This window comes from Danio rerio, chromosome 6, assembly GCF_049306965.1.
Source record: "Danio rerio strain Tuebingen ecotype United States chromosome 6, GRCz12tu, whole genome shotgun sequence".
Classification (NCBI taxonomy): Eukaryota; Metazoa; Chordata; class Actinopteri; order Cypriniformes; family Danionidae; genus Danio; species Danio rerio.
In genome coordinates, this window is record NC_133181.1 from 48,437,573 (window position 1) to 48,459,147 (window position 21,575).

Below are 21,575 nucleotides of genomic sequence, written 5' to 3' on the forward strand. Positions count from 1 at the left end.
GTCCAAAGACATGCAGTACAGGTGAATTGGGCAAGCTAAATTGGCTGTAGTGTATGTGTGAATGAGTGTGTATGGGTGTTCCCCAGTGATGGGCTGCAGCTGGAAGGCCATCCGCTGCGTAAAACAAATGCTGGACGAGTTGGTGGTTCATTCCACTATGACGACCCCTGATTAATAAAGGGACTAAGCTGAAAAGAAAATGAATAAATTAACGGGGCAGCATGAATGAATAGTGTGGAACCCAGCATTTTTTTAGTGTATCAACAAGTGCAGAGACCAATTAAAAATGGCAACCACCAAAGCTGAATGTGACCGGCTTATAAACAATATTCTTTTGTGAGTATTTTTATATGCGTGCGACTTTTAACAAGCGTCTCTTTGTCCATCGTGCCATGCAGCTTCAATGAATAAAGTACGCTTCTTAATTTTTTAGAACAAGTGCTCGGCCACACAAACTGGATGATTAATGACTGGGTGTTTAAGCACAAGACACTTACGCCCGGAGAGACATTTGTCTTCAACAAATGAGAAAGCGGAGCCATTGAGATGCTCTCAACAAAGCGGAGGTCCCTTTTCATTCAGGAGCCATGTGTGTCGCAGGAGGCCTGAATGATTGGCCTCTCCACCCTCATGCATGCAGCCGTCGGGACAAAGCACTTGATGCCAGGAGGCTGTCTTGTTCCTCCGGGGGTCACGGATCTGCTGCGGGGTCATTCAGCTCATCCACCCTCGTCACCAGCTCACGCCAGAAAACGCAAATACAGAGGCGGCCATCCATTGTGGGACGCGTCGAGTCTGTCGGGTCCTCAAAGGCTTTGTTAACACTCCCGATCCGACACTGATGGTGATCCCTTTACCGGGGTGGAGAGAGTAGAGATGTGTGCCTGCAGCATATGGCAAGATGTTAACACATTGTTAATGCGGAGTTAACAAAATTATTTCTGTTTGTGGGCCTTAAATGGATTTTAGATATGAAGTGGTCATCAAGAGTCACTTAACCCTTCATCCTTATAGAGACTTTTAACTTTTGCATTTTCATTATGGCTGTTTTAAAGATGATAAATATATATTTTGGCAAAAAGGTGCATTTTATTTTCTAGAATCTATTTAGAGACGAAAAATATGCTTCATTGCAGTGGTATTTTAGCAGAAAGGCATATTCTGTGTTAATGGAATCTTTGTAAATGTAAAATACGTCACATTTACAAAATATTTTTTTTCTTTTAGAGAAAGTTTTTTTTCTTATTTGTTTTATTTCAGCTAAAATAAAAGCAGTTTTTATTTTTTTAAACAAAATTTTAAGGTCACAATTATTAGCCCCCTTAAATTATATATATATATTTTTTTTAAGTCTACAGAACAAACCATAATTATACAATAAGTTGAAAAATTACCCTAACCTGCTTAGTTAACCTAATTAACCTAGTTAAGCCTTTAAATGTCACTCTAAGCTGTATAGAAGTGTTTTATAAAATATCTAGTCATATAATATTTACTGTCATCATGGCAAAGATAAAATAAATCAGTTATTAAAAATTAGATATAAAAACTTATTATGTTTAGAAATGTATTTAAAAAATAAAAAATAAATATATATATATATATATATATATATATATATATATATATATATATATATATATATATATATATATATATATATTTATGAAAAAAAGGTAAATTTAAAAATTTAAAAGGTAAAGGTAAATTTTCCTATTTTCCAAAAATGTCCCCATTGAAACCCATTAAATATTTTTTTTTGCAGTGGTATTTAAGCAGAAAGGCATATTCTGAGTTGATAGTGATACATTTCATCAAAATGTCATATTTTTGCACTTCTTATCAGGTTTGACCTGAGGAACAAATATATATATATATATATATATATATATATATATATATATATATATTTTAAATCTTGTTTTCCTGTTTATGAGAGCTGCAGGCCAAAAGTTGACTATTTCTGTTAGTATGACAAATGTGTTTTTTTTTTTTTTAGATTTTTTTTTTTCATTTTCATTATGGCTGTCCTAATGGAGACAAATATATATTTTGACAAAGTGGTGCAGTTTTATTTCAGAAACCTATTTTACAATATAGGGGGAAAATACATTCATTCATTCATTTTCTTGTGGGTTTAGTTCTTTATTAATCCGGGGTCACCACAGCAGAATGAACCGCCAACTTATCCAGCAAGTTTTTACACAGAGGATGCCCATCCAGCCGCAACCCATCTCTGGGAAACATCCACACACACACACTCATACACTACGGACGATTTAGCCTACCCAATTCACCTGTACAGCATGTCTTTGGACTGTGGGTGAAACCGGAGCACCCGGAGGAAACTCACAAGAAGGCAGGGAGAACATACAAACTCCACACAGAAAAGCCAACTGAACCGAGGTTCGAACCAGCGAACCAGCGACCTTCTTGCTGTGAGGCAACAGCACTACTTACTGCGCCACTGCCTTTACAACAGCAATATTTGATTTTATTTATTGAGAAACAAAACGTCTTTTCTTAGTTAATAGTGTTTTATGTTGTTGGCAAGGTTTTAAAGTTGTCACCTATTATTGTAAATGTATGTTATATTTTGGAAGATTGTCAAAACATTTTTTGTGTGTGTGTGAATAAACAGATTTTTTCCCCATCACTCCTTTCTCCTGCGATACATTAAATTGTGCATTAGCACAGGCTGATGGAAACCAACAGAAATACTCAATGGAAAACACTGGAATGTTATTGGGGTTTATTACAAGTCTTTTGAACTTTTATGACTTATAAAGTGTTAAAAGTGACAGTAAAGTACACTTTGAAGAGGGCACATTATAATTGATGGGCGAAAAATTTTATTACAGTTGTTATTGTTTATGCGCTTATTATTTTGGAGGCTCCCTAGTTGTCTAAATGAACCATACATGGAAATTAACCACCCAAACTATTAATTGCAACAATAAAAATACATGCAGAAGATGTTTATGTAGCCAACCACACAATTATCACACAATCACCCTCTCGTCCGGAAACTTTTCTACTTAATCCATGGTGTTTCTTAGATCTACCAGCAAACTAACAGCGTTCATTCACCTCCTTAATCTAGTAGTATTGAGCTCTTAAGTAGCAGGCAGGGCTTTAAATTAGTCAGAGGGCTGATAAATGTAATGTGTGTCAGTGAAGAGGGCCAATAAAGAGGATGGCACACATTCATATGCATGTGTTTGTGTGCTCAGCTTGACAGGAATGTTGTGCCGGAGGAAGAACAAAAGACTTGAGGAGGAACAAAGCACTTGAATCCAAAGGAAGGAAGGCAATTGGCAGAGAGAAGGGGTGATGGGAAGAAGATGGACGGTAGTAAGAGTGTGGGAGATCTGACGCACAATGAGCCCCCCGGTGCCAGAGCCATTCTTACCTACAGGTTCCTTTAACACGTGCACACACACACATGGACACACAAATGGACACAGACACACACACACACACACAGCCACACACAAAGTCCAAAAAATTCATTAAAATCAAAATGTATTTTTGGTGGTGTCAGTAGTGATGCAATTTTATTATTATTATGACCTAAATATCACCTTTGTTTTGTTGATTGTGCACTTTTTATTCTTTAGCCGTATATGCTGGCATGTCTATTGGCACACATGTTGACTATACTGTCAAATAAAATAAAATTTAATCTGAATCATGAACACTTACTGGCCACTTTATTAGGTACATCATACTAGTACCGGGTTGGACCCCCTTTTGCCTTCAAAACTGCCTTAATCCTTTGTGGCAGAGATAAAACAAGGTACTGGAAATATTCCTCAGAGATTTTGGTCCATATTGACATGATAGCATCACTCAGTATAGCTGCAGATTTGTCTGCTGCACGTCCATGATCATTTATTTATTCTGTAACTAGCCAAAACATGTGCAAACATAAGAAAAGTAGCAACACAGTTTCTCTGAACTCCACGTTTTTGAATTATAACAGTGCAGGGAGTGATCCTAATTGCTGGTTGCTCTAATGGCAATTCGTAACTTTTCTTTTTTAGTGGCAAATTCGTATTCAAATTCATACAATTTAGTACTTTTTGCTTATCACCCAATGACGGTTGGGTTAAGGGGTGGGGTTGGGTTGGGTGCCACGCCTCCTTTTTAAAATTGTAAATTTTTGAACGACTGAACCCTTATGAATTAGCCGCTAAACTGACAAAACGTAAAATAGTTATGTTTTCTCGTAAGATCAGGCTGGAAATGCTATGCACATTTACACTCACCTCTATGGCAAGCACAGAGGAAAAACTTTGTGCCATTTTATGTACACTAGCTTAAATACAATAAACCAGCAGATTCAAAATAAAGTCTGTTATGCAAAGTTAGTTTTCTATATGGTGAATGGCACATAGTGCACTTAATAGGGAAAAGGCAATCCAGAATATCGGTTTCTAGTCAGATTATCTAGAACAACAAGAATTTTCAAGACAAGCAAAAAATATGGTCCTGTTTTCAGAAATAAAATTTAGTATTTCCTTACAACAAGCAAACTAATTTGCTTTAAAAGACATTTTAAAGACATTTTTAAGGAAAAAGTTCACAGAAAACGTAAAATTTCAGACTTACACAAAACCATTTACTATTAATTAATTATTTTTCCTTCGGCTTAGTCTCTGTATTCATCAGGGGTCGCCACAGCGGAATAAACCTTATTCAGCATATGTTTTACACAGTGGATGCCCTTCCAGCTGCAACCCAGAACAGGAAAACACCCATACACTCTCTTACACACACACACACAAGCACTCATACACTATGGCCAATTTAGTTTATTTAATTCACCTATACCACGTCTTTGCACTGGGGGAAACCGGAGCACCCAGAGGAAAGCCACGCAAACACGGGGAGAACATGCCAACTCCACACAGAAATGCCAACTGACCACCGGGACCATAACCACTGAGCCACCATGCCGCCAACTTTTTTTGTTTTAATATTATAATTAGTTATTTCTTAACCACACATTTTAAATACATTGTCAAAGCAAGCAAACCCTAGTTGTATGCATAAACATTAAAAAAAAAAACTGTCCAGGTCAGTGTTCTCACCATGTGGTCTATAAATACACAGAAAAAAAATTAAACAAATACTATTGTAAGGACGATAATTAAACCAACAATCCGTCTCAATCATTTATCAAAACTCTATTTATAACTCTATTTACCAATATGGTAATTGGATGTGTATAGGTTTGATTGGGTAGCTTTACACAGACATAGGAAAATTAAGAACTGTTTATAATTATTTAAGACCTACAAGTCAACATTTCAATGAATTTAAGACTTTTTAAGGCACAAAATTAAATTTGTGAAATTTAGGTCATTTTAAGACCCCACTGACACCCTGGGTAAACAAAATAATCTTATGTCAAAGGGACAAAGAACAAAAAAAGCACTTTATGAAATGCCAAAAAGCCCCAAATCTCAAAATTGACAGGTGCATGAAAAAGCAGTGTTTTGTCTGTGGTGTCTCGCGTTAAAGCAGTGACAGCTGAGCTCCCTGATTTCTGTCTGCATGACACACATGCTCACACACACACACACACTCGCAAACTGGCTCCACCAGAAACACTTGTCACACAAACAGGAACTTCTGTCACCTAGTTTACAGTTTACATCTCACTTTGACCTCAATGGAGAGCTAGCTGGGAGGCCGACGCTGCTGGTGTGGTCCCAGCTGGAGGAAATGAGTGCATCTGGGTAGAAAATCTGTCACGCATCTGGCAACACTGATAAAACCAACGCACTGTTCATTATGGAGTAACAATAAAACAAATAAAATAAATGCATTCTATTATTATATAAAATGCATAAATACATTGCAGAAACATGTGTGAGAGAGGAGATATATGTGTATTTGAAGAGATAAATTATATATAGATAAATAAAAAACTAAATATATTTTAAATGTTGTTTTTATTTCTGCTCTTTTAGGTTTAAGTTAGCAACAGCTTCTGCTGTGGTCTAAAAAACAATGAAAATAGTTGTGATTCACTTGTTATGATTAATTTACTTTTCAACTCTCTGAGCTACACTTATAGAAACATTAATCATGTAGCTGCACGCAGTGTTTTGGATTCAGACACTGCTGAGCAAACCACAATTAAACAAACATTCATATGATAAAATAGCCGTAGGAGATGACATCATATGATGAAAGATCCCACAAGTGACAGCTAACATTAAAGCACCGCTTTTGCTTTTATTGCTGTGTGCATAATCTAATTTTATACCATTTTTGAGTCTCTATAAAGCATCTCTAATGTTTGCAATTGCATGATACCACTCTTTCTTCTATATATAGTATGCATACTATGCATGTATACTATATCCCACAATGCACAGCAAATGGCTTGACCTTCCTGTATGACACAAAAACAAACAGGAAGCAACATTTACTGCCTTTTTTTGTCTGACTCACTGTTTTAACATGGTCATTTGCAACCTAATATTCCATTCAAATATACATTTACTTAAATGTGACTAAATTCAGCATACCACTATTATGATTATTAATTATTATATTTTACTTAATCAAATTCATTAAGTTGCATTATTCAGGATAACTTATGTTTAACAAATTGTGAGAAAATTGACATTAAATTTACTACAGGATGCATATTTAAAGCTTTTAGAACTTGGCACTTAAAACGTTACACTTTAAACGTTCAAACATTACATTTTTACAACATTTACCTATATATATATTATATAGTAAATTATCATTTTATTTTACAGTTAATAGAAATACTACAGAATAATACCACAATTATAGAACTATTATACCAAATCACTTCATATAATGCCTTATTACATTTTTAAAGGAAGAAAAAAAAAGCAAGCATTGAGCACACTACGCAGTACTTACTAAGCAAGTATTCATTCCCAACAATAGACTGTTTTCCTAAAACTCCCCCATCTGCCATTGGTTGAATCCCCATCCCCAAACTCACAGCGTTTAGCATGTGCTATGTCGGGCTGGTAGGGATCAAGGGGTCAAGGTTTGACTGGTTAACAGAGCCTCATTAGCCCCCGGTAGTAAATGTCATCTACACCATCTGCCTCCAAAAACCATCCTTCTCCTTTGACAGGAATCCACAAAAACTAGTTCTAACACACAAAAAAGTTTTTGCAAACAGTGTATAAATTGTGTGTATTCATATAATAGACAGTTCACTGGTTCTTTTTTGTAGTGTTATTAAGGTAAAATACAGAGCTTACCAGAAGCATTTAAAACAGGCTTAGAAAGTGTCACAATCGGCTGAATCACGATGAGTGCACTTTTTTTTTCTTAAGGCGAATGCTTTTTGTTTGCTTATGTTTATGTGATGCTTTCTCTAAGAGAATGTGCAATAGATGAATAACCACACATGTACACATAGATAAGAATATTTTCTTAAAGATCACACTGATCAAAATTTGTTGCTCAATATTGTGAAATCAAGTGTTATCAGCATCCTATTTAATCTGCATGTCATTTGAAAAACTTTTGACATAATCAGATCTTTTTATTGATCTGAAGAATTCTATTTGCAATCTAAAACATTGTATTAAAATTAGAATTTGGGTTATAATTTGTGTGGCCTCACTTCAAAAATGTACATTTTCTGTATAGCGTCAAAAGAGTTTTTTTTTTTTTTTTTGCTGAAACTACAGTCCTTAAATTCAAGTCAATGGCTACTGGCATGTTCAGACTTCGAAGGAAAAACAATAATACCTGTATGACAATACACTAATGACCTTTGTACTGTTGTAAATAACCTCAATCTTAAAATTATGTGAACACTGCTGCTTTAAATCCACAGCCTCAGCCAATGGTATTAATTTTGCTTTGCCTGTATGGCCTATTATTTTAACTCACAAAAGACAGGTAGTCATTTTACTTGCATTTCATGAATCAGCTTAAAATCTTCTTTTTTTTCAACTGACAATAACAAAAAGTCATGTACACATCTTTTGGTCGTCTCATTGTGTATATAAAACTGATTGTTTTGTCTGATTGTATATTTGGGGTGAACTATTCCTTTACTCCATTAATTCAGCATACTGGTAAATATCGCCCTCCTTTGGGGAACACGCCGACCTGCGTCTAACAAACACCAGTGAATTTACATTTTCAGTTGCTAATTTTTGAGTAATTAATCGTAGATAAAATAACAAGGTGATAAAACGTGCCCAGTATCAACACCAAAGCCTTTCTAAAGTGCAAACTTAACCTACCTGACTCCTCAACACGGACTTTAATCCAGTATCAAAGAACACTATTGATTTATTTGTTTGTTTCACAGCAACCGCTCGCTTTAATTCACTTCGCCTTTTCAGTTTATACCCGTTTCGAAATCAACATTCATAAACACGTCTTATCATTAGCTCATAAAGCGCTTTAATATTTACAAGTCTACATATAATTATTCATTGTGTTTTGAAAACTGTAAAAGTTACATTCACCAACCACAAGATCAAGCAGCTGCGCGATCACGTGACCATCTACTGGAAACGTTTGTTTGTAGTACGTCCCTATCCGCCAGTCCACGCTGCCCGAGCTGTCACCATACTGTCAAGAGGTGAATCAGGTACGTCTCTCCCTGTCAAAAACATTTCTCACCGTATGTTTATGTCACTGTAGTTACAGATATCATATATGTATTGAAATATAAGATCTTATCTTTCGTTTATCCGTCTTAAAGCCTGTGGCAGTTAGCTATAACAGGTGCTTTCAGGACCTGTTTATGTAGTGTAGGACGACAGTATAATCACGTTCACCTTTTGAAGAACACTAGCGTTTAGTGTCACATATTAAAATTATATTAAGCATACTTTTTTACCATATACCAATCCAATAATTCAGTGTTCAGTGTTATTTATATTACATTTAACCTTTCAACTGTTTAAATGGTTCTGATGTCCACATCATTTATTCTTCTGGATATTAATGTTTACTAGTGGCATATTCATACAGTTTTTAGTAATACCTCTTAAACAATAGCCAGTTTTTCAGTAACTTTATGCTCTAATATTTTTTTGTTTTTTTTGGAAAAACAAACAAGGATAATTAATTTTATTTAGCGCATTAATAATAGTTTTTTTAATAATTACTAAAATGTAATAATGTAGGTGCATGAATTACCCAAAGCACATTATGACACAACAATGTAGATTTCTGAAAGTATTCAAATAATTATGACCTAAATGTGCTGGATAACATCAGTGTACCAGCTGTTTATTTAACTCTTCTGCATCCTGTTACGCTCATTTAATAGTCTAGATAGCTTCGATGAGTTTCTTATTTATTTTAAGTTTATATAGTGCCAGTCTGTTTGACAATTTGCAACACCCAAATGTGCAAACAGTGCTTGCTCTGTCTGAGCATTAATGTTGCGTGTCTCAGTCAACTTTTTCCTTTACATAAGCTCATCATGTGTTATCACAAAAACTCACTTTGACCAATTGTTTTTTGTTAGATTTAACAAAAATGACTTCCGCAATATTGTTCACAACTTTAACATTAATTATAGTCAGCTTATACATCGGTTTCTGTTAGTGTGACCTTTCATTTCAGTCAGGTCTTTTACCGTAAATGTAATCTGTTTGTTTTAGGGGCTGTTGGTTTAACCTTGATTTTAGGAGTGAATAACCACTGAGAGATTACATTTGCATTATAGTGTTTCTCATTCATTATTCCCAATCAGTAGAACCCTCGCCCTCCCCCTAAGCTAATCATTCACCATTGGCCCTCATATTGTAAACAGCTTACAATAAATCTATTACAAAAGAACTTCCATTAACATTTATTAACAAGTTTTAGGGATGAAGGATTTTAATATATGCAAGATCAGTACATAAAAATAAGTGTGCACTGACTATGGTGCATTAAGAGGAACTATGACTTGCAGGCATGACTCTATCACAGATCCTAACGGTTCATTTGTGCTGACACATCATCAAGTGATAATGGAGTGCAATGCTTAATACATTCGGCCAGACTCAACCATTAAATTATATTCAGCCTTCATTGTCAATAGCTGTACAATATTTGGTCTAGAAATGGTTAATTATTGAATTATAAAGAAATATTTTGTCCCCACTTCAACCAACTTCATTTCTGAATATTTCAGTCAAGCCTATTTAGGGATTAAATTTATATTAGTTGCAGTGCTGGCACCTCCAAATGTTTTATGTGATCATTGAGGCTAATTTATAATCATCAGCCAATTGTTTGCATAAGGTGTTCACTTTATGTTAAATTATAAATGGGAATTTCTTACATTATTCAATAGACAAATGTAGCAAACTTGACATAATCCAGCTTCTAAATGCATTAGTCAAGTCAAAGCCTTCTCGCACCATTAAAGGCCCTGATATACTTCAGGTGAAAACAAAGAACAAACTTATGACAGCATCTATCTACTGTATAACATGCTCAATAGAGAAATGAATTAAATGTGGTGCTAAATTACAGGGCTTGTGCAAACATCCACTTCGCTATTATCAGATGCTTTCTTAACTGCTGTTTTTTCAGCTCTGTAATTTTAGTTGTTGTTTATTTTGTTGGGAGTAAACACAAAGCTTATTTTTACGTTCATCTAAATATTGCTCTGAGCACTGTGGGTGGTGTTGGGATGTTTGCTGACAGTATGTGGTTGCTCTGGTATTTCAAATAGTTTTTACCCCTAAGCAAATAATAAAACAAGAATGTTGCTTTGTAATTGGGCCTTAAAGGAACACTCCACCTTTTTGGGGGGATTTTACAAGTCAACGTGAGTTAAGCAGTTGAGTTTTGGCATTTTTAGCTGATCTCCGTGTCTGGCAGGAGAACTTAGCTTAGCATAAATCATTGAATTAGATTAGACGGTCAGACAGATTATCAGTTTTGATCATTTTACTATTTAAAGGTTGACATTTTTGTAGTTACAATGGAAAATTAAAAGTTGCTCTTGCCAGACCTGGAGATCGGCTGAATGGAATTAAAAATGGTAAAACGCAACTATTAATTCTATGTGACTTGTAAAATGATGTTATTTCTAAAAATAAAAAAATGTTGAGGTGCCATTCATGATTTACCAAAAGCAGTTTCATGGTTTGTTGTTATTGTATTTTATACCTATCTATTTAGCTGATCTCTGGGTCTGGCGGAAGAATTAACCATAGCATAAATCCTTGAATTGGATTAGATTAGCAATTTTGATCATTTTCCTATGTAAAGGTTAACACTTCTGTAATTACATAATGTACTAAGACCAATGGAAAATTTTAATTTGCTCTCACCATACCTGTAGATCGACTGAATGGAATAAAAAATGATAAAGCTCAACTGTTAATTCTAAGTGACAAAAAAGTTGAGTGTCTTCTTTCATAAGTGCTTTTCATGATTAACCAAAAGCAGTTTCATGGTTTGATATTATTGTTTTTTTGTACCTACATGCAGACTTTTCCTTTTTTTTGGAATTTGAATTAATCTATCCAAAATTCTGCATTTTAAAGGTGGGAGCTTGATCTTACAATGCTCAGGATAAGATGGGAGCTACTGCTAATGGCCATCATATGCGGGCAGAGAGGAAGCGCAGATAATCATGAGGCTAAGCAGAGTCTTGGGCACGTGACTGTGGTTGTTGTGGGTGGAACGGGTGACTTGGCAAGGAAGTACCTATGGCAAGGCTTTTTCCAGCTCTATGCTGACCAGGTGGGCAAAGGACACAGCTTCTCATTTTACGGTGGAGGTCTTTCGCCAGCCGAGAAGGGGACACCAGTGCTGTTTGGCATCTTGAAGGAGCTGGCTTGCCCTCCAGAGCTCACTGCAGAACGCTGTGCTTTGGTCAAAGAGCAGTTCCTTCATCTGTCCCGCTATCACCAGCTGAAGACGGCTGAGGACTATGAAAAGCTCTGCCAGCAGATCAAACAGCAGGTAGGACAGGAGAGTATGACAGAAGCAGGGAGGCTCTTCTACTTGTCTGTTCCCGCGTTTGCATATGCAGAAATTGCAGAGAGGATCAACAACACCTGCCGCCCCCCATCTGATGCATGGCTGAGGGTGGTACTGGAGAAACCATTTGGTCATGACTTTGCTAGTGCCCAGTTGCTTGACAAAAAACTGTCAGGCCAGCTGAAAGAAGAGGAGATGTACAGGATTGACCATTATCTAGGAAAGCAGGTACAGTGAAGCTGTTAAAACATCTCCCTAAGGAATAAAGAATCCAGAGGAACAACATTCTTCAAAATACCATTTTTTTTAATGAACTGATCTCCATCTTTTGAATTGTTGTGCACTTTCACCTGACTAACTGGATTTACGTGAGCTTTAAAAAACAACGCTAAACATAACAATGCTTTTTTTCTGCACCAAAGGTTGTCTCTAAAATCTTACCATTTAGAAAGGAGAACAAGAAGCTTCTGGATCCTATCTGGAACAAGCACCATATTGAAAGAATCGAAATTGTGTTGAAGGAAACCCTGGATGCCAAAGGTACTGGATTTTTAGGTTGTTCTTAGTTACAAATTCACATAATCAAAAGCTCCTTTCCATTTATCTAATCTGAGCATTGATTGTAGATCTGTTACTTATTTACAGGGCGGATTCAGTTTTATGACCAATATGGTGTCATTAGAGATGTGCTTCAAAACCACCTCACGGAGGTCATGACCCTTATGTTAATGAACCTTCCTGCAAATCTTTCCAACAGCAAAGAGATATTGTTAAACAAGCTTCATTTCTTGGCCTCCCTTCAGCACATAGACAACAGTAATGCAGTTGTAGGTCAGTACCAAGCTTACAACGGAGAGGTTCAGGCAGAGCTCAACAAAACGAAGGACTACTTCAGCTTAACCCCAACATTTGCTGGTGAGTGGAAGGACTTTTTAGTTGCCTTATTTGGTATGATAAAATGCACATGAGATCCAATCCCCTGAGTAATTTATCTTCAGAACCCAAATTGAGATTTTATAGATGAAATTTGTGAGCTCTCTCATCCTCCATAAACAGTAATGGAATAAAGATGTTCAAAGTCCAGAAAGGAAGCCAAAATCATACAAATGCACTACGTCAGGTCACGTTGTGCATTTACTATAGCTGATATTATGTATTGAGGGATAGCAGCGTGGCACTTTTCTTGGCCACATTAGTCTCTTAGGGCCTACTCACACTATGCCATCCGTACCGTGCCCAGGCCCGTTTCCCGGATCGTTTGAGAAGTGTGAGTGCGCTGAATCGGGCTCAAGCACGGTTCACTTGGCCGGCCCTGGCCCGGTTGGAAGAGGTGTGCCTGAGCGCGGTTCACTTGGGCTTTGGCACGGTACGCTTGTGTGTGAGTGCAAAACGCGCCAAAGCCCGAAATTGAAAGCGAGACGTGAGTTTTAAGGGGCTGTTTCATATGGATTTATTAATCATTCTTACTGTTCAGTGAACGCAAACTGCCGTAGTTTATTAAAGACGAGAACTTCTCACAGCACGACAGCTGCACACCTTCAGCAGAACGAGAGCTTTATGATTGTTTATGAGCGCCAAAAGTGGCGGATCTGTTTGGCGAAATATCTGACTGCGTGTCACCGCATCCCTACGGACTGTTTGGCGAAATATTTGACTGCATATCAAACGACTGAAACAATATAACTGGAGAAATCTCCACTGTGCTGCTGAGTGAGAGAGCGCTTCTCACTGAACAGCACAGCAGCGATGACGTAGCGTGCCGAGGCCCATTTGTGGTGTGAGTGCGGGCCGTCGGGGGAGACGGGACGGGGGACAAGCGTGCTTTGGCCTGGTTCGAGGCAACTGTACCTAGTGTGAGTACGGCATAAATCACCTAAAACACAAGTGTCAAACTCAGTTCCTGGAGGGCCGCAGTTCTGCAGTTTAGTACAGCCCTAATTAAACACACCTGATCCAACTAATTGAGTCCTTTAGGCTTGTTTTAAAACCTACAGGTTAGAGAGTTGAAGCAGGGTTAGAACTAAACTGCAGGGCTGTGGCCCTCCAGGAATTGAGTTTGATATTTCTGACCCTAAAGGTGATGGTTCATGTGCATGTAAACAGTCACAGATTTAAAGCAGTGTTCGTCTGTAAAATCATGCTTTTCTTGACTCTTTTCAGGTGTGGTTATTCATGTTGACAATGCACAATACGAGGGCATCCCCATATTTATGACCTCAGGCAAGGCTCTCGATGAACGGGTCAGTTATGCACGTGTCCTTTTCAAAAGCGATGTGTTTTGCGTCCAGGATCCCAACAATGTTCAGTGCAAATCCAAACAGATTATATTTTATCTGGGACACGGCAACCTCCAATACCCTTCCATTCTCGTGAGCAAGAACCTGCTCAAACCTGAGATAGTGAGCAGCGGTGACTGGAAGGAAGTCACTGAATACAAAGAAGTGAACCTGCTGGGTTTACCACTTAGTGATTATTACATCCAGTCACCAGTTGCACCCAGAGAGGCTTATGGCGAGCTGATCTCGCACGTCTTCTTTGGACGCAAGGATAGCTTTATCAGTGCCGAAGGACTTCTTGCTTCCTGGGCGTTTTGGACACCCCTCCTTGAAAGCCTGTCTCACGTCTATCCACGGATTTATCCTGGTGGTGTGAGCAACGGGAACCTGCTAAATTTTCAGCTACGGGGTCATCAGATTGCTTTCAGCCATGAAGCTGTGGTCAATGTTATCAACCGTGGAGCTGAAGAGAACTTCCAGGTGATGCAAGGGAAGTACCGTAGTTCTGAAATGATTTCTGCCTGGGCGCAGGAACTGGTGGAACGCTTGGCTTCTGATCTTCTGCTGGCTGCCGAGGAGGCCATTCGCAGAGAAGGTCAGTTTCATCTGGCATTGTCTGGTGGCTCCAGCCCGGTTGCACTGCTCCGTGCACTAGCCCTCAACCTTTACACTTTTCCATGGCGAAACACTCACATATGGCAAGTAGATGAGAGATGTGTGCCACATACAGAGTCAGGCTCTAACTTCCGGTCAATTCATGATCTCCTGCTTCAGCATATCCGCATACCCTACTTCAACATCCATCCTATGCCAGTGCATCTCACGCAGCGGTTATGTGTGGAAGAGGATGGTGGTGCTACATTATATGAGAAGGAAATCCAAAAGCATGTCAATGCCTCTAGCTTCCATTACATTCTGCTAGGTGTAGGCCAGGATGGCCATACTGCCTCTTTATTCCAGGACACCAAATTGGAAAGCGATGGAGAACGGTTGGTAACCCTGACAGAGAGCCCCATTAAACCTCATCAAAGGATGAGTCTGACATTCACAGCCATTAATAAGGCTCGAAGGGTCGGTGTTTTAGTAATGGGGAAGAGCAAGCATGAACTTGTTACTCAGCTTAGTCGAATTAAGGGGGAATCATCAAGGTACCCCATTACCAAAGTACAGCCAAATAATGGTAGTCTTATATGGTACATTGATTATGATGCATTACTAGGATAAAATTCCAGCATAGATTGGTCAGTGAAGCCACCCATCAGGGCGTCTAGCTGAAATGAAATGCTGTATAGTGAATGATTGCAGTATCATTTGAAGTTCCATTTATGCACCAAATGAGGTGGGATTTGTCAGAGTTATTTTAATGCTGTGAAAGGAACTTTGTAATTTGATTGATGGATTAAGGAATGAATGCATTTAAATGATAGAATTTACAAAAAGGTTACTATTTCAAATCTCAGGAACTCTGTTAGGTTCGTGTAATTAGTCATTTTGTGTGATAATTTTCACTTTTGCTAACATTCGTCACAAGACAATTCAGTTTAGATGGCAGTTATTAGGACATGTATGAAAAATGTCATTCCACATAAAGCACTTTTGCGCATTTGAGACCAAAAGGTGATAAGAGAACAGATATTGGAGTGCTCTGTAATTTGACTTTTTTTCCCCCCAGTGTAACTATACTTACTCCTGTTAATTTACACACTGCCAGGTTAAATTAGCTTCTTTTTATTATATTTGGTTTCTTTTCCTTCCTTGTTATTCAAGGATTTCAATTAAAGGTGAAATCATATATAATTTCAGAACTCAGGTTTAATACTCATAAAACAAGATCACAAAACATGCCTAAGATGGCATTTCTTATGCTTTTAGGACTGAACAAATGTAAATGCAACATTTTTTTAGACTGAACTGAGTTTCAGTTAACCTTACTTGATGAAACCATTCCATACCTACACTGTTGACAGAGTGTATTACTGTCAAAAATGTTTGTCATTCCTCCATAAACAATGGTTTATTGTGTGTCAAGCAATTCAGATGGCACAACGCCTTACATTGGTTTCATATCTTAACATGAATGCCTTTCTACAGATATTGTTTAAATTGAAGAAGCACATTTCATGATTTTTGAGACACTGCAAGACTTTTATGGACAGCTGGGTAGTATTATCAAAGCCTATGGGTCTCAAACTTAATTCCTGAAGGGCCGCCGTTTTGCTCCAACCCTAATCAAACACAGCTGATCCAATTAATCAAGGTGTTAAAGACTGCAAGAGACTATTAAGCAGGTGTGATTTGGAGGTGGTTGGAGCTAAACTCTGCAGATCTGCGGATCTTCAGGAATTCAGTTTGAGACCAGTGTCATAGCCAGTGGTTTGCCAAACATTGTGTAGTGAATCAGAACATTACATTCCACATGAATCGGATCATCTAATTTGTGAAAATATTAATAAAACTTTCGAATAAATGCACTGGGTTTTAAAATCACACTCTAAATTCTGTTTAAATTGATTCGTGGTTTTCGTAAAGTGCCTATAAATAATGTGTAACATTGTACAAATCCTACTGTGTGTATTCCAAGAAAGTATGTGCCTTGCAGAGAGGTTTAAAACATGAACTGACACTTCTCAATGAAGTGTATTGCCATAGATATTTACATTAGATGTCGCCAAGGGAGCACCTTGTTGTTGTCTATTGGAAGGAATGTGTCAATAGAGCTGCCATTTTAGTACAGGGTACCACTCCTTTGAATTAAATTTGGGACCAAGGTGCAGTGGAGGACTGGCCACCCAGAGCTAAAGATATACAGACAAATATACATGCATCTATAATGGGAAGTTTTCCCATTGATCTATATATGCAATTTTTTTTTTAATTAAGAAAATTATAATTTGACATCACTTCTCTTCATTGATGAATAAGTGACCATACGGGCATTGCTGACAAAAGCGTATGTTTGTGTGCATGAAAATGTATTATCCTCCCTCCCTGTTAAATTTGATCTGATCTGTGTCCTGAAACACACCCCCTCTTCCGCTTTCACCTCTCATTTTAAGGGAGGGAGCGATTTGTTTATGAATGAATCTCTGTTATGAAAGACTCATTCGCTTAGACCACAATAATAAAATTTTCTGGCACCGCAGCATCTTATTTGCTTATTTAATTTAACAAAAGCATAAACCTAGAATTTTGAGCAAGTTGATGCTACTTTGCCTCATGATCAGTGCAGTAAGTGACATCACTATCGATAACATTAATTGTTAAGCACAATAGTTCATAACATACAAAAACAAAATCTTACCTATGAAATGTTCTGCATTTATGCTTTGTTTTATTGTGTTTGCACGCTAATACACCCGTACACAGCGCTAAAGTCAAGCAACTTAACATTAGCTTTAGTCTTGTTTAGTTAGGTTGAATGACATCTGTGGTGGGAGCATTGTACAAATGTGGCAGCGCTATTGACGCATACTCAGGGTCCATATGTGATATCTAGTGTATATATCTATGGTGTATTGCTTTTCCATTATATGTTTCCAGGAACTGTTGTTACGGTATTCACTTGTATTACATGCCATTACACACAACTGTATTACACAGCATCAAAAACACCATTTCATATTTTGCAGTGGTTTTACTACATAGCAATAAAATATATTTTTGAAAGCATCAGTGTTTTTATTTCTTTTTCTTTTGTTACAATGCATTTGAGCAAAGTACACATCCCAAATAATCAGACTCTAAACACAATGCTTAAGTTTTCTTTAAATAAATGCAGTCTGTCTATTTTCTCGCCTCCATTGTATGCTAATATTGGTGAAAAGAGATATCGATGAATAGAGTCTCACAACTGTCTGAAAGCATGTTAATAATAAATGCACCTGTATTGAGTGTCAGTGAAGGTAGTAGAAGCTCATTTTTCAGTCCCAGAGGCACGCATCTCTTAACCAATGAGGAAATAGTTTATGGACTAGGCAGAGACCTCCTCTGACTACAAAGAAAGCTGCATGGAGACACAAGAACAACACTGCTTTTCTTTCTTTTATATATTCTTCTACACTTAGACTGAAAAGGACTAATACTCTTACCTGTTGAGAATATGCAGGCCCAAGAGGCTACCAACGAAAATATGTACAATTCTGTGGTGGTGTTTGCCTGAAAAAATAAAATAAGATTACATATGTAGAGTGATTTTGGCTCATAACGTGATACTATCACAATTCATACTTACACACTGAGGTGCAGTCAAGGTTAAAATGACTGTACAGAGTCCCTCAATGAATGAAAACAGACCAAATGTGTGAAACGCTGCCCGGATGGTTTTGGGAACTGGGTCTGTGAGTGTAATCGCTATAGACAAACCTTCAGTGTGAAGGAAAAGGGCTGAAAATAAGCGTTTTAAATGAAACATAATATACAAAATAAACTACTTAAACATTTAAAAATCATATTACCTGTTGCTATAAACGAGAACACGATGAATACTATGAGATTATTCAGCAGTGGCTTTTCACAATAGCGAGACGACTTTGGCCTGTGGGAACGTTGGTGTAATATTAGACGCGTTATTAAACATTTAAGGACATATGACTGTGCTATGTTGTTTAGTCAAAAATATATACTTCACATATGACACTTACCTTGACAAAACATAAAACTGCGGTGTCAAGAAAAGCACCACGAAGACGAAAAGAACAACCTGACTGCCAGAGAGAAACCATTTTGACTGTTTGATAATTATTTACGTTCTTTATGTCACATAAAATGAAATTCACAATAGACAAACACAATAGATAGATAGATAGATAGATAGATAGATAGATAGATAGATAGATAGATAGATAGATAGATAGATAGATAGATAGATAGATAGATAATTTACAATTTTAAGCGTTGATCTTTTGGAAGCCACCTGCTAGTCTGAAAAGCTGCATGGACTAAGAAATGGTGCAGCATTTTGCACTTTTATATCACCTCAGACGATTCTTCTTAAACAAAACGTACCTCTAAAATGAGAGAAAACCGTTTATGGCATTTATATACATAGGTTGCAGATGCCAAATTTGTTAATTAAAGAATATCAGAGAAGGACTTACCAGTTACAGGACTTGCAAGATAGTTCAGATGAAAGTCAGCAGAAGCTCCGGCGGAGAAGATCTTCTTGTTGGATAATATCAGATGGCGCCCTCTAGTGATGATCCAGCCATACTTGTGGAGATTTTAAATTCAAGAATCGTTTTATTTATTGTTTATTCTGTTTATTTATCAGAGGAGGTGTTGATTGGTTTAAGGTAGTGATCTGCATGTTTAGTGTATACAATTAAATGTGGTTTTACACTGTAAAACCCAACAGTCAACTTTATCAAATGAAATAGTTAACTCAAAATTTAGGCCTACTTAAGGTTAATTCTCATTTTAAAGGGTTTTGAACTCAGTGTTGAATGTAATAAGGTAGTTAAATACCTCATTCCTTCAACTTAAAGTAAGTGCACAGTACTCCTATAGTTTTTTTTTTTTTAACTCAAATAGTTTGTAATCGGTTTCCTCAAATGGTTTGAGTTGCCTTAACTTATTGGGTTTTATGTACAGCACTCAGTTGGCTTGAGTTATCTTCATTTATCAGGTTTTACTAAGCTCAAACTGCTTCATTTACCCAAATGGATAAACAGTACTCATTAAGATTAGTTTTACCTTAACGAAAATGGTTTGTTGCAATTGGTTTCCTCAAACTGTTTGAGTTACTTTTGGGGTTTTACAATGTACAAAAAAGTGTATTATTTATAAAACACAAAACAAAACAATTATTCATGTTTTTATTCACGTCCTCAACCTTTAATCAAAATAAGTTGCCTGTCCTTTCCAATAACTTCTTTTTTCTCATGATATATTTTCTAGGATGAAGGCAGGACAATTTGCCACTCTCGTGAGATCAACCAAAAGCACATCAGGACCATCCAACGATCCAATCAATAGTGTTGCAGACGTGACGATAAACTGTGATAAACATAACTTGATGAAACTTTTCTTTTACATCTATGTTTAAAGTAAAAAGTAAAGTTTAAAAACTGTTAAAACTTTATAAGGACTTTTTAAAAATATTAGTCAGTGTCTTTGCTCAAATCTGAGCAAAGACACGACTTATATATTATTTATTTTTGTTACTTAATTTTCATTGTTTCCCTGTTTTACTATTGTTCTTGATGTCATCTAATGTCAGTTAATAATATGATTGTATTGTAAAAAAAAAAAACACACACACACAATAATAATAATAATAATAAAAATATACATTTTTCTTTAAAACATACAGTAAAATTACAGTGGCTTTTTGAATTGATGTGGAAATTCATCTTTTTTTAAAAAAATGATTTTCATTTTGGTCTGTTCATCACAAAAACTTTTAAACGTTTAATTGTTTAATCATGAAACTTCACAGCTTACATTGAGTAAATTATGAATGAATTGTTAATTTGAACTTTAAGAATTGATCATTTCAAAAGCACATGCAGGGTTACAGGACCATGCATTTCCAGAATCATCTACATTCTTCAACCTGAAGGTTTTGAAATGGAGTTTTCAAATAAGATTTTTTTTTTGATTCCCAAATAACCTTAATGTTATAATTTAAAGGGACCATTCACCACAAAATAAAAATCTACACTGTAAAAAGTATCTGTAAATTAGCTTTTTTTTCTAAAAGTGACTTTCATTAACATTTCTAATAGTTTAAAGCTATATATCTGGGTTGGTTAGGTATGAGAACCGTGTAATAAACTGCCAGTATACATTTTCTGTTATCTTACAGACTAATTTCTCTATATTATTTCTTATACATTATATTATTTCAAACTTCTAAAATGTCAATAAAAGTCACTTTGCTAAACTCTAGAGTTGAATTTTCAACATCAAAAGTCGACAGAGCAGAGATCAAGGTCCTATAATCCAATTCACAAAAATAACTAAATGGAAAACACTTGTGAATTACAAAATACAGAAACTGTCAATAAGCAGATGTTTTTTTTTTTACAGTGCGCATTCTTTTGTTTGGATCAAGTAAATGGTGAAAGGATTTTCATTTTTGTGTGAACTATCCCTTTACTATATTTTCTAACTGTCTAAATAGCCAAAAGAACCTTTCAAGTCTAGACACATTGTGTGGAATGAATGTTGAAGGTTTATCCATCATCAATTCCAGTTAAAAACATTTATTTAGGAGTACGCATGACTTTTAGTAAATAATAATGATTAAAAAATACAACAACCAATGGTAATATACCCCAGTAATTATTTAAAGTCCTATTTGCATTGTAATGATTTTGCAAATCTCTGGTC

General features: G+C 36.5%; 3 protein-coding genes across 8 annotated transcripts in view; 1 reads left to right on the forward strand and 2 right to left on the reverse strand.

Moving 5' to 3' along the window:
• The window catches only part of epha2a (eph receptor A2 a), a 44,151-nt gene extending 35,815 nt beyond the window's left edge, over positions 1-8,336 (reverse strand). Inside the window, exon 1 of the mRNA XM_073952575.1 lies at positions 8,268-8,336. The gene's annotated coding sequence lies outside the window, so the exon portion shown is untranslated. The remainder of the gene's footprint in view (positions 1-8,267) is intronic.
• Positions 498-19,456, reverse strand: LOC108190430 (uncharacterized). 6 transcript variants are annotated; one of them, XM_073952472.1, is made up of 8 exons: positions 19,340-19,439; positions 19,126-19,249; positions 18,884-18,946; positions 18,698-18,777; positions 18,475-18,605; positions 18,332-18,398; positions 18,125-18,246; positions 498-884 (listed from the first exon to the last, which is right to left on the reverse strand). In XM_073952472.1, the coding sequence occupies exons 2-7, from the start codon at positions 19,197-19,199 to the stop codon at positions 18,164-18,166; spliced, it is 498 nt and encodes a 165-aa protein (XP_073808573.1). In that variant the 5' UTR covers positions 19,200-19,249; positions 19,340-19,439; the 3' UTR covers positions 498-884; positions 18,125-18,163. The 6 variants fall into 6 exon arrangements, with proteins under 6 accessions (XP_073808573.1, XP_073808571.1, XP_073808574.1 ...); XM_073952470.1 differs by lacking the exon at positions 498-884 and adding an exon at positions 11,529-12,147 and having other exon boundaries at positions 18,475-18,626; positions 19,340-19,456; XM_073952473.1 differs by lacking the exon at positions 498-884 and adding an exon at positions 11,529-12,147 and having other exon boundaries at positions 18,475-18,578.
• h6pd (hexose-6-phosphate dehydrogenase (glucose 1-dehydrogenase)) lies at positions 8,574-17,912 on the forward strand. The gene is made up of 5 exons (XM_021477257.2): positions 8,574-8,620; positions 11,529-12,195; positions 12,390-12,507; positions 12,613-12,882; positions 14,128-17,912. Exons 2-5 carry the CDS (start codon positions 11,548-11,550, stop codon positions 15,465-15,467), a joined length of 2,376 nt encoding a protein of 791 aa, XP_021332932.1. The 5' UTR covers positions 8,574-8,620; positions 11,529-11,547; the 3' UTR covers positions 15,468-17,912.
• Positions 19,457-21,575: the final 2,119 nt, after the last annotated feature.